Genomic DNA, 16,580 nt, shown 5'->3' with positions numbered 1-16,580 from the left:
CATCGGTATACCTACAATACATGCTGTGCTATCAAATATGTTGTCCATATTCCACAGTAATAAAACTGTTACCGTTGTATAGTTACAAGGCAAAGTCAATAATGTCAATGGGGGGGGGGGGGGGTACTGTAGTGGAGAGAATGAGTGGGTTACTCACAGGGCAAACTTGTGCCTCTGCTCTCGGACTTCATGGATGTAGTGCAGCAGGTTCTCAAAGAACAGCTTCATCATGTGCAGCTCCTTCTCCGCCCACCTGAAAGACATGACACAGGACATCAAAGGGTGCGTTTGTAAATTCACTACCTCCTCCGATTTCAGAGCACTTTTTTCAGACTGTGCCAGAGCGCAGAATAATTGATGAAATTAAGAAGGCGCAACAGCCGTTGAATGTGACCGGTGTCAGTAAACTTCGACACCCCCAAAAATTTGAATTGTTGCCAGCAGCACAGCTACAGTTACCAACGCTCTGGATAACATGAAAACAGCCTAACCAGCTCTGCTAGGGTGAGGAAAATGATCAGAGTGAGGTGTTCTCTCATTTGTGTCTGGAAGTAGCTAGTAAGTTAGCCAACTTTAGCCAGTTAGAACGCTGCTGAGAGCGCTCGGATCAACCCTACTTCTCGGCCAGAGCGTCCAGTGTGCACTCTGAACGCGTCGAGAGTGAAACGCTCTGAATTTACAAAAATCGCCCTGACCGCACTCTGGCACTCCAAAGTGAATTTACGAACATACCAAATGTCACAAAAAAAATAGTTTTTGCAATATGTGCAAAGCTGTTGCATTGTCAATGTTATTCTGTGATGCCATGTAATGGACAACATTTGTCTGTTATAATCATGTGGACGGTGCGATGCTTACATGGTGATCCAGTGGGTGTCGTAGCTGGAGCCGAACTGCTGAAAAGTGCCGAAAAGTTTGGGAAGGAGGCGCAGAGAGACGACCACGGATCTGAAAGAGAGAAAAGGATGGCGTCACAAAACAAGTTTCATATAATAGCTAGCCAACAAAGGGATGTTATTACAAAATAATTTGACGTCAATTAACTTCAGAGCTACGTTGTTCACACAGACATACGCGCTCATATATGTACGCATACACACACACACACACACACCTGTGGTGGGCTAGGTTCTCCAGGCAGCCCTCGATGAAGCGCATGCGGATCTGGCGGTCGGTGAACCAGCACACCAGAGAGCAAAGCAGCTTCTCCGCCTCGTTGATCAAGCCCTCCGACAGGTGGATCTGATGGAACAGGGAAGAACGGAGAAAGGTCACTCGCATCTTTTTCAGACTTCAGAACATCACAGAGATCCTAAACAGACCGAATACAAACAGTGTAGCTATTCCCTCCGCAAGGCAATCAAACAAGCTAAGCGTCAGAATAGAGACAAAGTAGAGTCGCAATTCAACGGCTCAGACACGAGAGGTATGTGGCAGGGTCGACAGTCAATCACGGACTACAAAAAGAAAACTAGCCCCGTCGAGGACCACGAATTCCTGCTCCCAGACAAATTAAACAACTTCTTTGCTCGCTTTGAGGACAATACAGTGCCAACGACACGGCCCGCTCCCGAAACCTGCGGGCTCTCCTTCACCGCAGCCAACGTGAGTAAAGCATTTAAACGCGTTAACCCTCTAAGGCTGCTGGCCCAGACGGCATCCCTAGGAGCGTCCTCACAGCATGCGCAGACCAGCAGGCTGGTGTGTTTACGGACATATTCAATCAATCCTTATCCCAGTCTGCTGTTCCCACATGCTTCAAGAGGGCCACCATTGTTCCAGTTCCCAAGAAAGCTAAGGTAACTGAGCTAAACGACTACCGCCTCGTAGCACTCACCTCCGTCACCTCAGGAGGCTGAAGAAATGTGTCTCGTCACCAAAAACACTCAAACTTTTACAGTCGCACAATCAAGAGAATCCTGTCGGGCTGTATCACCGCCTGGTACGGCAACTGCTCCACCCATAACCATAAGGCTCTCCAGAGGGTAGTGAAGTCTGCACAACGCATCACCGGGGGCAAACTACCTGCTTTCCAGGACACCTACACAACCCGATGTCACAGGAAGGCCAAAAAGATCATCAAGGACAACAACCACCCAAGCCACTGCCTGTTCACCCCGCTATCATCCAGAAGGCGAGGTCAGTACAGGTGCATCAAAGCAGGGACCGAGAGACTGAAAAACTGCTTCTATCTCAAGGCCATCAGACTGTTAAACAGCCATCACTAACATTGAGTGGCTGCTGCCAACATACTGACTCAACCTCTAGCCAATTTAATAATTAAAAATTGGATGTAATAAATGTGGCACTTTAAAAACTATGCCACCTTATATGTTTACATACCCTACACTACTCATTTCATATGTATATACTGTACTCTATACCATCCACTGCATCTTGCCTATGCCGTTCGGCCATCGCTCATCCATATACATTTTTATGTACATATTCATTCCTTTACACTTGTGTGTATAAGGTAGTTGTTGTGAAATTGTTAGATTACTTGTTAGATATTACTGCATGGTCGGAACTAGAAGCACAAGCATTTCACTACACTCGCATTAACATCTGCTAACCATGTGTATGTGACAAATACAATTTGAACTAATGGCGATTACTAACTTTAATAATAAATGAGCTGTTCCTTGAAACCTGAAGGAAGAAATGATGCACTTTCCTAATACGTTGAGTATTTAGTAGCTGACAAAGCTCGTTTCAAACACAGTAAACAGGTTTCCATCCAACCATTTTTAAGCTCATAAAGTACCCGCGGGATATAAAAATGTAAAAAAACTCATGACAGGCTTGACGCAAACTGTTAAATTGTCGGTAAATTCCCTAAATGTCAACAAAAACTAAATACGCTAGACAAGTGTAGATACATTTTTTAGTCACTGATTAGAATATGCAACAAATTGCAGTGCATATTGCACAATTTTTGATAGAATAACCATGATGTTGAGATATATTGGCAGTCATGCGATGCTGTGTGTGGTCTTGTCATGCACAGTTTATTAAGCTCCAGATGAAATCATTTATGATGAACTTCACAGAGTGGTGAAAGTTCACTGTAATGAGCTTGATGCTCCTTCCCAATAAATATCAGGAGTCTTCATTTGTATGCTGCTGACATGATGATCGGTGACTGGCTGCCAATAAACAAATTAAAATTCTCGCATTGTATCCATGTTGGCTATAGCCCACGTGCTAAGACCAGAGTGGGCACATTTGCTAGTTATCATAGACCTTACGTGCCAAAACCATCAACAGAGTTAATTAAGGATCGGACCCCCCCCCCCCCTCCCTAAAATGACATACCCAAATCTAACTGCCTGTAGCTCAGGACCTGAAGCAAGGATATGCATATTCTTGGTACCATTTGAAAGGAAACACTTTGAAGTTTGTGGAAATGTGAAATTAATGTAGGAGAATATAACACATTAGATCTGGAAAAGATAATACAACCCCCCAAAAATATGCATATTTTTGGGGGGATCCATCATCTTTGAAATGCAAGATAAAGGCCATAATATACTAATCACAGTTTAGGCGCAATTTAGATGTGTGTATGCAAAGTTTCAGATTAATCCAGTGAAGCATTGCAATACAGCAACATTTTTGTATCAAGTCTGCCCAAATGTGCCCAATTGGTCAATTAATACATTTTCAAGTACATAACTATAGAAAACATACATTTTGTATTACCAAGTCATTTTTGTAAGTTTACACACTCCCAGGAATGTCATACATGATGGATCATTAGCCTTTACACATCTAGATGACGGGGTGGGGTGGGTGTAGAGCCAGAGACAGCAGGGGTTCAAATTGTAGAACCCAGTTCCTACATTTGAATATAAAGATAGTTTGTTTGATAAAATCCACGCTACATTTTAACTCGGACCCTCAGGATGACAAATCAGAGCAAGATTACTGAATGTAAGTACATTATTTACCTTCAGAGGTGAATGTATCAAACCAGTTGCTGTGATAAGTGTTTTGTTGTTGTGCACTCTCCTCTAACAATATCATGGTATAAATTGGACAGTGCAGTTCGATTAAACAAGAATTTAAGCTTTCTGCCCATATAAGACATGTCTATGCCCTGGAAGGTTCTGTTGCTTACGTCATTCTAGTCACATTAAAGCAAGTTCAGCATCAACCGTCCCGGTATAGGGACACCGATCCCACAGAGCTTAAAAATAGGATGGAAAAGCATAAACTGTTTTTTGTATTCCGTGAACGAACATTTAGACAACAAAATGTGTCGCTTGTTTTATGGGAACTCAAACTCCGCGTCTATGCAGCTCGGCTTCAAGGCTGTCTGACTACTAGCATGCTACATGCTATCACTCAGCAAAAAGGTCGCTTTCTTAGAACACGGTGTAATCCAGTGTCATGGTTCATACCGCGTCCTCATCCTGCACCAGGTCCCAGAGCAGCGTGTTGCCCTTCTTGCACACGTTGTCCAGGTTGATGTCAGTCACGGCGTGGCCAGAGTACTGGTGCTTGTGGACCTGCGGCCCTGCAGAGGAATAAAACATAGCCGCTGGTGAAAAAGAGAGCCATAACAAAAAAAGGTTCAGTACAGATTTACTGAACTGCTAAAATGTCATGCTAAAACGTTGCAAGGATAACAACTGAAATCGAGTGACACTAAGAATGGAAATAAGAACGCAGCCATATGGAACGTCGTCACGTTTACAGGTAGAAGTTTTTTTATTTTGTCCTTTAGCAGAGGCTATTATCCAGCGCGATTTACAGTAGTGAGTGCATACATTTTCATACTGGTTCACTGCGGGAATCGAACCCACAACCCTGGCGTTGCAAGCACCATGCTCTACCAACTGAGCTACACGGGATTAACTGACGGTGAAAGATTTGACTGGGTTGACCCATCCAGATGATTAGTAGATCCATAACTACATGATTCTTGCTGCTGTAAACGGAGGCGTTATCGGTGTGCAATGAGTGGGTAAACCGTTCCGTGAGTGCGGTAATTTTCGAACCACGATTTCTGGGAAACTTGGGAATTTTGGGTAAATTTAAGTAAATTCACAACCTTAGGTGCACCGTGCAGTGCAGCCTACCTTGCACCATGTGCTCGTGGTAGATAGAGGCCAGGTTGGGCAGGTGCTGCTGCAAGTGGGAGCTGAGCTCGGCGTGCGAGTTGATCTGCACCAGCTCCTCCTCACAGCCAGACTCCTCACCGTCAAAGTCGGCCATGTTCTTCTCCGACTTGGCGCTGATCTGGGAGCTGCTGCAGGACACGTCGTCTGCGCTCAGCATGTCGTCCACCATGTGCCTGGTGGATGATTAAACGTTAGAAGGGCGATGCATGTTTTCGTCACTTGAATAAGCACAAGATTCATGTCGCAAAGAAAACAGTTACATTTACACTGAGTGAACCAAACAGTTCTCTTTCCATGACAGACTGACCAGGTGAATCCAGGTGAAAATTATGATCAATTACTGATGTCACTGGTTAAATCCACTTCAAATCAGTGTAAATGAAAGGGAGGAGACGTGTTAAAGAAGGATTTTGAAGCCTAGAGACAATTGAGACATGGATTGTGTATGTGCCATTCAGAGGGTTAGACAAAACATTTAAGTGCCTTTGAATGGGGTATGGTAGGTGCTAGGCGCACCATGATGAGTGTGTCAAGAACTGCAACGCTGCTGGGTTTTTCACGCTCAACAGTTGCCCATGTGCATCAATGGTCCACCACCCAAAGGACATCCAGTCAACTTGAAACAACTGTGGGAAGCATTGGAGTCAACATGGGCCAGCATCCCCGTGGAACGCTTTCGACACCTTGTAGAGTCCATGCCCCGACGAATTGAGGCTGTTCTGAGGGCAAAAGGGAGTGAAACTCAATATTAGGAAAGTGTTCCTATTGTTTTCTACACTCAGTGTATGTCTAGTTTCTCATGACAAACGTAGAAAATATTGACTGGACACTTCTACACATCTATGCAACTATAGCCATCTCAACCGTCTATGGATGGTGCCACGACTCATTTGGACGCCGACATAATTGCTCGTAGATGGTCCTGATTCAACCTGTACAATTGGCCACGGACAGTTTGTCTTAGTTGGGCTCTGAAGTTGGATAGAAGCCTTAAAAAGAACCTCATCTCGCTAGGCAAATTTGCCAAACATAGAACACTGTGAAAGAGGAGATGCAGAGAAGACACAGATTAGAGTAAAGAAAGCAAAGAGATGGTAACAGTCTTACCCTTCATGGTGGTGGTGGTGGTGATGGTGGTGGGGCCCGATGAAGTGTCGGCAGTTGAACAGCTCGTTGCCCATGGCGTCCCCCAGGAAGTCCCCGGGGCAGGGCAGGCAGGTCTGCTCCTGGGGTCCAGGGGCCATTTGGGATGAGGGGCCTCCCATCTCTGAATGTTGTTGTTCGGGCCCCTCAGGCCGGGCCGAGCAGGCGTCCAGCATCCTCATGTGGCCCTCCATCGATGCCGTAGCCGTTACCATGCCGACGGCTGCCTCGGTGTTAAAGGGCAAACCTTTGGGTTTTGGTCCGTCTCCTGCCCCTCCTCTTTCGGCTCTGTCGCCCTGCTCCTCCATCAGCGCCTCGCCTGCTTTCCGCTTCCTGACCTCCGGCTGGTCCCGGGGTTCCTTCTGCGGGCTGCCCTCGGCCGCTACACCCTGGTTGTTCCCCTCTTCGTCCTCTTCATCGTCATCATCTTCTTCATCATCTTCGTCATCTTCCTCCTCATCCTCTTCCTCCTTGAGGATCTCGCTGTCGGCCATGTCGTCAGAGTGCAGCTCGCTGCCGGGGCTTCCCGCCGACTGGCTGGCACGGCTGGAGCCCGCCTCGTTGCTGGAGCCCTCGCTGTGGCCACTGCTGCTGCCCGGCCCGCTGCTGCCCTCCTCCATGCTGTTGGCCGTCTCGTCCGAGCTGCCCTGCATAGACTCCTGGACGGGGAGGAGAGAGGAGACCGAATCAGTTCCAGGTAAACCAGCCACACAGCAGAACCACAAAAGTTAATTTTTTACATGAAACCAGAAGAATGCTAATATCGGGATAATGACTTGGATTTGCTGTTTGATAAAAACGCTAAAAAGTTAACAGTTGGAGACAGTGGCTAGGCAAACAAAAAAAACAAGGCATGGATTGCTGAACAGTGCTGGAAATTAACAGTTCACTACTAACAGCAATTCCTATTAAATGTATTGAGAAAGTGCATCACTTGTTTCTCCAGCTAGAGAGTGCGAAAAGGGTACTAGAGTGCTGGTAACCTCTGTGTCAGAGAGTCTCTGCTGGCCCCGCTTGCTGCTGCCCATCATCTGCTCGTCCATCTCCATGTCGCTACCGCCGCTGTGGTGCGTGTCGCTGTTGTCACTGCTGTCCGGGCTGGCCGCTGGGGAGCCTGGGTAGAGACGAGAAGCAGAGGCTTAAAGCATCAGATACCGCATCTCACAAAACACTTCAGAATTCACAACGTAGTCTATATATCAGCAGAGATGTTTAAGAGCCTATGTATCTAAGCAAGTGGTAAACCCTGGTTATTAGGTTTTAAAGGGTGTTCAAGCCTTTTGTTCCATCCCAGCACTAAAACACCTGATTCAACACCTTCATCACCTTGATTAGTGCTGGACTGGACCAAAAACCAGCATACCAAAGCAACTCCACAGCACCGGGGTTGTCTACCACAAAGATAAAGAACATATATCCCCTTGAAATACCCACAGACAAACACAACAATCGTACCTTTCTTGTTGCCCATGGGGACGTTGGTGTTGAGCAGCGAGGCGAAGGAGCTCTGCTTGGAGAGCTGGGCCTTAGCGGACAGGGCGTTGTTCCACAGAGCCTTGATCAGCATGGAGGCCAGGTACAGGGTCTGAGGAGGGAGGGTGGGTGGGCAGCATAGAATTACATTCAGAATCACAATTATAGGATATTTATGGTGGGAAGGTGACCAAGACAAAGAGCAGCTCTGTTAGTTAAGGCTGGGTGTATGTGACTATAAAGCGCCCTAAAGTAATCTGGTGATTTCTAGATTAAATCACACTGAACATTTGATTGTCCACTCCTTGCCATGGCCTAAAGTAACTCTAATCTGAGGTAATAACAGGCCCAGGACGATACCAGTATCGTAATATTTTTTTCCATGGCAAAAATGCAAAACACAAAGCAGACCAAACTCTTTGGTCCTTTAAAAATCTGCTTTATGTAAAATAGGGTGTGCTATAGCTTGGAAAATCAATCACTCAGACTACAGATGACACTCGGTTTCTAAAGAAGTTATATTACTTTCGTGTTGTGTTTCCTTGCCACAATACCTAAGAGAAATCGCGATACTGGCATCGTCTCGGACCTAGGTAATTCGTAGTCCTCATGTTCCATTGGGCGCTCATGATGTGTGGCGTGTGTGGGTACCTGTTCGGTGTGCGCGCTGGGGTGCAGGCCGGACACCAGGTTGAGGACGTGGCGCAGCGGCACCGGGTCCAGGTTCTTGATGAGCGAGGGGAACAGGTCGTGGATGTAACGGCTACAGTGCTTCAGCTACATAATAATAGATAGAGAGACAGGGTCAAGGAGACAATCAATGAAAAATGACACAAAAGACAACTTTGGATTTCAATTAAATGAAATAATAGCAAAACTATTTGGTAGAATATAGTAAAGAAAAGTGTAACATATGCATACAAATTCAGAGTATGAGCCCTGCTCTAAGACCAGGTCCCTCAACTTGATTGAAGAGGCAAAAGTTATCCTAAAATCAGCATTTCTACTCTGAGAAGCTTTCTATATGCTTTCTGGGCCCTGGTGTTTAGGGCCTAGTTACCTGAGCTGCGGCCCAGATGCAGTCCACATGCTGGGTGCTGAGCCTGCCCTCTGCGGCAAGGAAGTTCAGGATCACTTGGCACTGTTTAATTATCTGGAACGACAACAAAGAGGCACAAAGACAACCTCCTCATAAACAGGGAAGTGCAAACACAGATTACCCATAAAAATGTATTGACTTACTGTAATAACGACTTGGAATGGGAAAACTCACCTCAATATGCAAATTTGGTCCAAATATATGCTCCACCACATTGTTGTTGATTAGCCAGTCAGCTAGTTCCTTTGCTATTGACCTGGGGGGGACAGTTTGAGGTTGAGGTACGCAGCTTTAACGGTCCGTGATGCATTGCTAACTCAAATCAATTGACTTGCGTTTCATTGTAAAATCAACTCAATTGACTTACGTTTCGGTGTCGGACACCAGAGACTCATTATTACAGACGTCGTTGAAGGTGTGGAGCTGATTCTGTGGGAGAAAACGAGAATAAACATTTCATGAATTATGTATGCATGCACACACCGGTGTACTTCATCCCATTATCGAGTCATTGACCCTAGAGTAAAAATCTCAGTTACAGTAAACTGAAACTCCTAGTGGAGCTTTAGTAAAGTATACAAGTCAAAGTGTCTCTGTGTCAAAAACAAAACATCTGTCACAATGTGCTTCACAGTAACCCGGGCCGAGACTCCCAAAGAGCAAGCAACACAGCAGTGTGTGAGAGTGGGTGTGCGCGTCTCTGGGTACACGTGTGAGTCTCACCGTGATTTGGCTGAGGCCGGCCAGCCTCATGGTGAGCGTGGGGGACATGAAGTACTTGAAGGCCAGGTCCAGACTCTCCTTGTCGAAGCACAGTGCGCTGTCCAGCGGCTCCTTCACCGTGCTCCACATCAGGTCGGCCATGTTGCGTGCCGCGCTCTGACGCAGCTCCTGGTCCGACAGCTTGCACAGGTACCTGGGGAGGGACACATTTGGAAATAAGTTATTGTGAATTGAGATAAAACTTTATTTAAACCAGGAAGTCCCTTTGTTAGGAAATATATTTATTTGTTCTGATTAATTTTAAAGTTAAAGTCCCTTGGTCAGGTTCTCTCAAGTGTGTTTCTGGAGAAGACACGGTAGACAGGTTGGACATAATGACTGGACAAACTAAACAGTAAGGACTAAGTGTGTGGCATCTATCGAGGCTGGCTGAAACACTCAGATGAGAAGCACTTTGATAAGCTACTGAGAAAAACCATGACAATAGTTGGCTTCAATGAGAATCTACGGTCTCTGTGATCAATAAGATACAGTATGTATCTTTTTAATAACTTCTGAGAAAACAAACATTCTGCTCAATTCAGGAGGAAGGATTGATACGCTGTAAGGTGGAATGGCACTGGAGCCAAAAAGTCACATTTCATCTTTCTTCTTAGACAAAGGACCAAAATGAGTAAGGAATGTTCCATTTGGACATCAGGACCAGTTAATCCAGCCCACCCAGGTCACATGACAGAGGTGCGGCGAGGCCTGCGAGCTGTCTGGCTGCTCCAAGGTCATGTGAGGAGACGCTGACTGGAGCATTGGCCACTGTTACCATGGCAAGGGAAGCTCTTCCTAGCAACACCAGTTGGTGGCACGGCAAGACTGAAGCACACTACACCGACTGAGGGCTCTCAGCTGAAATTGCTTTCCATCCAGAAAAAAATATATACAGTCAAGTATCTGATTGAATTTTAGAAATTCAACTCAAATACAACAAAAATATGCTTCGTAAGAGCATCCACTAAATTCAAGCTTGATTTATGCTGATCGACTGCCAATATGCTGGATTACCCTTTTTGCATAACGTCCTCCCTAATACTACATCCAATATTCAGGGGAGAATCTCTATCAAGTGCGTTTGATTGTGTGTTGGAAAGTGGTGGGCGAGTCGAACAACACAGCTCTGTGTATCCGAATACAATATGCATTTCAAACAGCCCCTTGGGCCATTTCTGACGAGAGGAGCTCCGACTGCAACAGCAATTCCCCTCTCCCTGCCCCATTTTCTTATTCTCTTAAGAATGACTGCAGAAATAAAATCACTAAACAGCAGTACGGGATGCCATATTGTTGAGAGCTGTATTTGATATGGGGAAAACGTCAGGACTAACAAGCATTTTATTCAATAAATGATTGGTGATTCAATCTGTATTGATACATGCCTAATTAGGGATTTCGAGGCACTAGTGAATGAAGACTTAATTATCCTCACTCTGAAGTCAATACAGAGACTTCACCACGGAGTTTCATTGATATGGAGAGTGTGAACTTACCGTATTACATACGTGCGGAACGGAATGATGTGCTGCATGACGGCGGGAATGTGCAACCATATTCGGATCTGTGTGTGGAGAGAACAAACGGATTTGGAATCAGACTGACATCCCTTGAGATGTGTGAGAAGCAGTGGAAAACCTAAAAACAGATGCCACTTACACAGAGCTGGCTGACAACTGATTATTCACTGCGATTACTGACGGAGAGAGCATTCACAAACGAAACAGCTGTGCTATAACATAGAAACTGCATCAAGAACATCTGCATACATGTGGCTCTGGAGATGGAGCTGAAACAGCATCTGGAGGTAGTGGTAAATGCATCCAGGATTGGGTGGATATATAAACATATGTAAATTATGAGCGGTTGGGCTGGGTTGCAATGTTGGGTGGCTGGATCAACTCCTACTCACATTGGAGACGATGGTGATTAAGGCGTGGGCGATGGGGAAGGGCAGGCTCTCTGGCGTGCCTGACTCAAAGCAGTCCTTCATGAGCGACAGACCGTGCTTGCCACAGAACAGGCACACGTAGCGCAGCAAGTGCAAGGGGACCTCCACATCCTGGTCACAGGGAAAAACAAGGTCAACACAACTTTATTGTCCACACGGATATGGAAAATTTACTTTGGCTTCATAACACACATCATAGTGGAAGAGACTAGCAAGAACTGGCAAATCTGGTGCAGTCCATGAGGAGGAGATGCACTGCAGTACTTAATGCAGCTGGTGGCCACACCAGATACTGACTGTTACTTTTGATTTTGACACCCCCTTTGTTCAGGGACACATTATTCAATTTCTGTTAGTCACATGTCTGTGGAAGTTCTTCAGTTTATGTCTCAGTTGCTGAATCTTGTTATGTTCATATAAATATTTACACATGTTAGGTTTGCTGAAAATAAATGCAGTTGACAGTGAGATGACGTTTCTTTTTTTGCTGAATTAATATGAAATCTTTGAGCATTTGCTTTAGCCTGCCTGGTGTACCAAATGAGTAGGGAGCTTCATCAATAAGAGCATCGATGATGTCATTCCCACAGTGGCCGTACGTACATACTCCAACCAAAAGCCATGGATTACAGGCAACATCCGCACTGAGCTTAAGGGTAGAGCTGCTGCTTTCAAGGAGTGGGACTTACCCGGACGCTTATAAAAAATCTCGCTATGCCCTTGACGAACACCAAACAGGCAATGCGTCAATACAGGACTAAGATTGAATCCTACTACACTGGCGCCGACGCTCGTCAGATGTGGCAGGGCTTGCAAATTCTTACGGACTACAAAAGCTGCCCAGTGACACAAGCCTATCAGACCAGGTAAATTACTTCTATGCACGCTTCAAGGCAAGCAACACTGAAGCATGCTTGAGAGCACCAGCTATTCCAAACAAATGTGTGATCACGCTCTGCGTAGCCGATGTGAGTGATACCTTTAAAGAAATCAACATTCACAAGGCTGCAGAGCCAGACGGATTACCAGGACGTGTACTCAAAGCATGCGCTGACCAACTGGCAAGTGTATTCAATGACATTTTCAACCTCTCCCTGTCTGAGTCTGTAATATCAACATGTTTCAAGCAGACCACCATAGTCCCTGTGCCCAAGAACACCAAGGTAACCTGCCTAAATGAATACCAACCTGCATCACTCACGTCTGCAGTGCTTAAAAAGGTGGGTCATGGCTCATATCCAACACCATTATCCCAGAAACACTAGACCCACTTCAAATTGCATACCGCCGCAACAGATCACGCAATCTCTATTGCACTCCCCACTGCCCTTTCACACCTGTACAAAAGGAACACCTACGTGAGAATGCTATTCATTGACAACACCTCAGCGTTCAAATCCATAGTGGCCGCAAAGCTCATCACTAAGCTAAGGAACCTGGGACTAAACACCTCCCTCTACAACTGGATCCTGGACTTCCTGACGTGCCACCCCCAGGTGGTAAGGGTAGGTAACAACATATCTGTCACGCTGATCCTCAATACAGGGGCCCCTCAGGGATGCGTGTTCAGTCCCCTCCTGTACTCCCTGTTCACCCATGACTGCATGGTCAAGCATGACTCCAAAACCATCAAGTTTGCCGACAACACAAGTGGTAGGCCTGATCACCAACAAAGATGAGAATCTATAGGGAGGTCAGAGACCTGGCAGTGTGGTGCCAGGATAACAACCTCTCCCTCAATGTGATCAAGATATAGGAGATGATCGTGGACTACAGGAAAAGGGGGGCCAAGCATGCCCCCATTCTCATTGATGGGGCTGCAGTGGAGCAGGTTGAGAGCTTCAAGTTCCTTGGTGTCCACATCACCAAAAAACTAACATGGTCCAAACACACCAAGACAGTCATGAAGACGGCATGAAAGCACCTATTCCCCCTCAGGAGACTGAAAAAAAAAAACTTGGCATGGGTGCTCAGATCCTCAAAAAGATCTACAACTGCACCATCGAGAGCATCCTGAATGGTTGCGTCACCGCCTGGTACGGCAACTGCTCGGACTCCGACCGCAAGGCACTACAGAGGGTAGTGCGTACGGCCCAGTTCATCACTGGGGCCACGCGTCCAGCCATTCAGGACCTCTATATCAGGTGATGCATGGCTACCACAGCATTCTGCAGCGATACGCCATCCCATCTGATTTGGGCTTAGTGGGACTAACATTTGTTTTTCAACAGGACAATGACCTCCAGGCTGTGTAAGGGCTATTTGACCAAGAGGGAGAGGGATGGAGTGCTGCATCAGATGACCTGGCCTCCACAATCACACAACCTCTACCCAATTGAGATGGTTTGGGATGAGTTGGACCGCAGATTGAAGGAAAAGCAGCCAACAAGTGCTCAGCATATGTGGGTACTCCTTCTAGAAAAGCATTCCTCATGAAGCTGGTTGAGAGAATGCCAAGAGTGTGCAAAGCTGTCATCAATGCAAAGGGCTAATTTGAAGAATAACAAATCTCAAATATATTTTGATTTTGATTTGTTTACATGATTCGATGTGTGTTACTTCATAGTATTGATGTCTTCCCTATTATTCTACAATGTAGAAAATAGTAAAAAATAAAGAAAAACCCTGGAATGAGTAGGTGTGTCAACTTTTGACTGGTACTGTACATATTACCTCAGCTAACCTGTGCTGCCGCACATTGACTCTGTACCCGTACCCCCTGTTTATAGCCTGTTACTTTATTGTGTCACTTTAATTCTTTGTTATTTTTCTATAATTTTTTAAACTTCAGTTTATTTGAGTAAATACTTTTAAACTGCATTGTTGGTTAAGGGCTTGTAAGTAAGCATTTCACTGTAAAGTCTACATCTGTTGTATTCGGCGCATGTGACAAATACAATTTGATTAGAGTATTCCATTGGTTTTATTCCAGCTAGGCAAGGTCAATTAAGCACAGAATACTATCTGAACTCCGGTCTGATGCAGACTATGAACTTTTTCCACTAAAAATATCCATTAAAAGCACATAAATGTTAAATACGGTGGAAAGGTATAAGCTGGAGAGTTATTTAATTAGCCCGAAACCGATTATTGTACTCTGGGGAAAGATCGACAGCACTTGGAGGTGGAAATGAGCCTCAATTTAATAAAAACCCAAACTACACTGCAGACACATTTCACACCTCATGTGTACGTTGGCCTGAAAAGCCACAAGAGGGACCTGAGATCAGTGTTTAGAGAGAGCCTTCTCCCTCTGTCTCCCCTGGTCCTAAAGGAAACATTTGTAATTGGACCCCTGAGGGAGAACTGTTCTAGGACCTATTGTTAACCAAATCTACACCAAACCTCCTCGAGTGAAAACCCATTACAACAACCTGGGAAGAGTGTTCAGAGTCCTGCCTCCCTACTCTCCCAGTCCTAAATGGGACACAGCTGTTGGGCCCTGGGCATGCCACTTTTCAAGCAGCTTCCCAATAAAATATAAATAGACCCAAGATGTCATGAATCACTGATATGAGTAACATGACCACAGGAAAGAGGAGAGGAGACTAGGAGGAGATTGGTGATTGGTCAAACAGGCAGACCACACATTAAGACATGGGCCTTTGCTTCAAAGGACTGGATGACGTAGGATGCATACCAAATGGCACCCTATTCCCTATACAGTGCAGTACTTTTGACCAGAGCCATACGGGCCCGGGTCAAAGGTAGTGCACTGTAAAGGGAATAGGGTGCCATTTGAGAGACGTAGATGTCGCCGTAAACAGTTGGACCCGACACAAAGCGACATTCAGGCGGATCGAGTATTGTGTTTTTGGACGAAACAGTGGAGTCGTAAAAACAAAGAGAGGGCGGAGGAGTCCTTACGTTCATGTCGCAGAAGGAGCCGAGGATATTGCTTTCATGAGCAGAGATGTCCTGGAAAAAGGAAACAAAGAAAGTATGACGAGTATATTGTATACTGAGAAATGTTCGAATATTTTAGAACAGGAGGACACCAATGTCATTGTCAAGTATTAAGTACACCATGGAGATAAATGCTGATATACTGAATCCATAATTGAGTTGTGAGTATGGGTCCATGTTACGCTTTTACCTCTATGGTGCAGTGTGCGGTACATATTATAACATTACTGCTTTGGTGGGATGGGTGTTGTGTCGGGGGAAACATGTTATTCTATTACCTCTACAGTGGGGTTTGATTATGTATTGTGTTGTTTCAGGGTGTGTCATTCCATTACCTCTATGGTGGGGTGGGTGTTGTGTTTGTAAGCCGTATACAGGGGAAACTGAATCTGGAAGATCTTGGCGGCGCAGAGCAGCAGCTTCTCCCGGTCCTCGGTGCTCCACGAGTCAAACATGTCCTCGTGGGCCTGGCAGTCCGTACTGCTGCTAGCTACAGCCTCAGACGCCCCAATACCACTACCCCCTGGCTTGGGGGCCTCCTGCTGGGCCTGGCTCGTCCCCTGGACTGGGTTCTGGTTGTTGTTATTCTGGTTCTGCTCCGGTGCGTCCCCGGCGCCGTCCTCCTCTGCCGAGTCCCTCTCCACGTTCAGCGGCTCGTCCTCAACAGGCGAGGTGAGCGGTTGCTGAGGGTGTGGCCCTGCTCCAGTTATTCCACCCCCTCCCTCTCCTCGCCATTCTGTCCCTGGCCCCTCCTCGCCACCTGCGGCCTCGTCGTCGGTGACGCCCCGTTGGCTGGTGGCGCTGCAGAGGCGTTCTCTCAGACTGGTGACCTGAGCGATGACCAGGTTGATGAGGGCATAGACCAGCTGGTTGAACACCTCCAGGTGCTTGTACTCCTTGAAGCAGCATAGACATTGCCTGTGGAGGGAAAGGAGGAGTGGCGAGAGGGATTGAGTGAACTGCGAATCACAAAGACCCACCAGTGAGTCGCAGTCAACTCCTACTGGGGTCGCAGTTCGAGGCTGACTCATTCCTTTTGGATGGTCGAGGAACCAAAACGTTTGGGAACCATAAAAAGGCAATGCACGGCCCACACGACAGTCAACTGTAGCTT

The 16,580-nt window shown here is 46.2% G+C and overlaps 1 protein-coding gene across 7 annotated transcripts in view; it reads right to left on the bottom strand.

The window, feature by feature from the left end:
• The window catches only part of LOC129838445 (ubiquitin carboxyl-terminal hydrolase 34-like), a 60,664-nt gene that overhangs the window by 37,373 nt on the left and 6,711 nt on the right, over positions 1–16,580 (bottom strand). For 3 of the 7 annotated variants that reach the window (XM_055905397.1, XM_055905403.1, XM_055905421.1), the window contains exons 3-19: positions 15,802–16,384; positions 15,428–15,478; positions 11,522–11,671; positions 11,106–11,173; positions 9,568–9,760; positions 9,212–9,273; positions 9,019–9,100; positions 8,806–8,898; positions 8,397–8,522; positions 7,728–7,857; positions 7,256–7,386; positions 6,237–6,931; positions 5,088–5,302; positions 4,407–4,546; positions 1,115–1,242; positions 859–948; positions 158–253 (exon numbers count right to left, since the gene is read on the bottom strand). In XM_055905397.1, the coding sequence (XP_055761372.1) occupies positions 158–253; positions 859–948; positions 1,115–1,242; positions 4,407–4,546; positions 5,088–5,302; positions 6,237–6,931; positions 7,256–7,386; positions 7,728–7,857; positions 8,397–8,522; positions 8,806–8,898; positions 9,019–9,100; positions 9,212–9,273; positions 9,568–9,760; positions 11,106–11,173; positions 11,522–11,671; positions 15,428–15,478; positions 15,802–16,384 (3,033 nt within the window). The remainder of the gene's footprint in view (positions 1–157; positions 254–858; positions 949–1,114; positions 1,243–4,406; positions 4,547–5,087; positions 5,303–6,236; positions 6,932–7,255; positions 7,387–7,727; positions 7,858–8,396; positions 8,523–8,805; positions 8,899–9,018; positions 9,101–9,211; positions 9,274–9,567; positions 9,761–11,105; positions 11,174–11,521; positions 11,672–15,427; positions 15,479–15,801; positions 16,385–16,580) is intronic. The other 4 variants (XM_055905413.1, XM_055905429.1, XM_055905439.1 and 1 more) reach the window with 2 other exon arrangements.

Source organism: Salvelinus fontinalis, chromosome 3 (assembly GCF_029448725.1).
Source record: "Salvelinus fontinalis isolate EN_2023a chromosome 3, ASM2944872v1, whole genome shotgun sequence".
NCBI classification, from domain to species: domain Eukaryota; kingdom Metazoa; phylum Chordata; class Actinopteri; order Salmoniformes; family Salmonidae; genus Salvelinus; species Salvelinus fontinalis.
The sequence above is the reverse complement of the archived record's forward strand: the minus strand, read 5'-3'. Positions and strand labels throughout refer to the sequence as shown.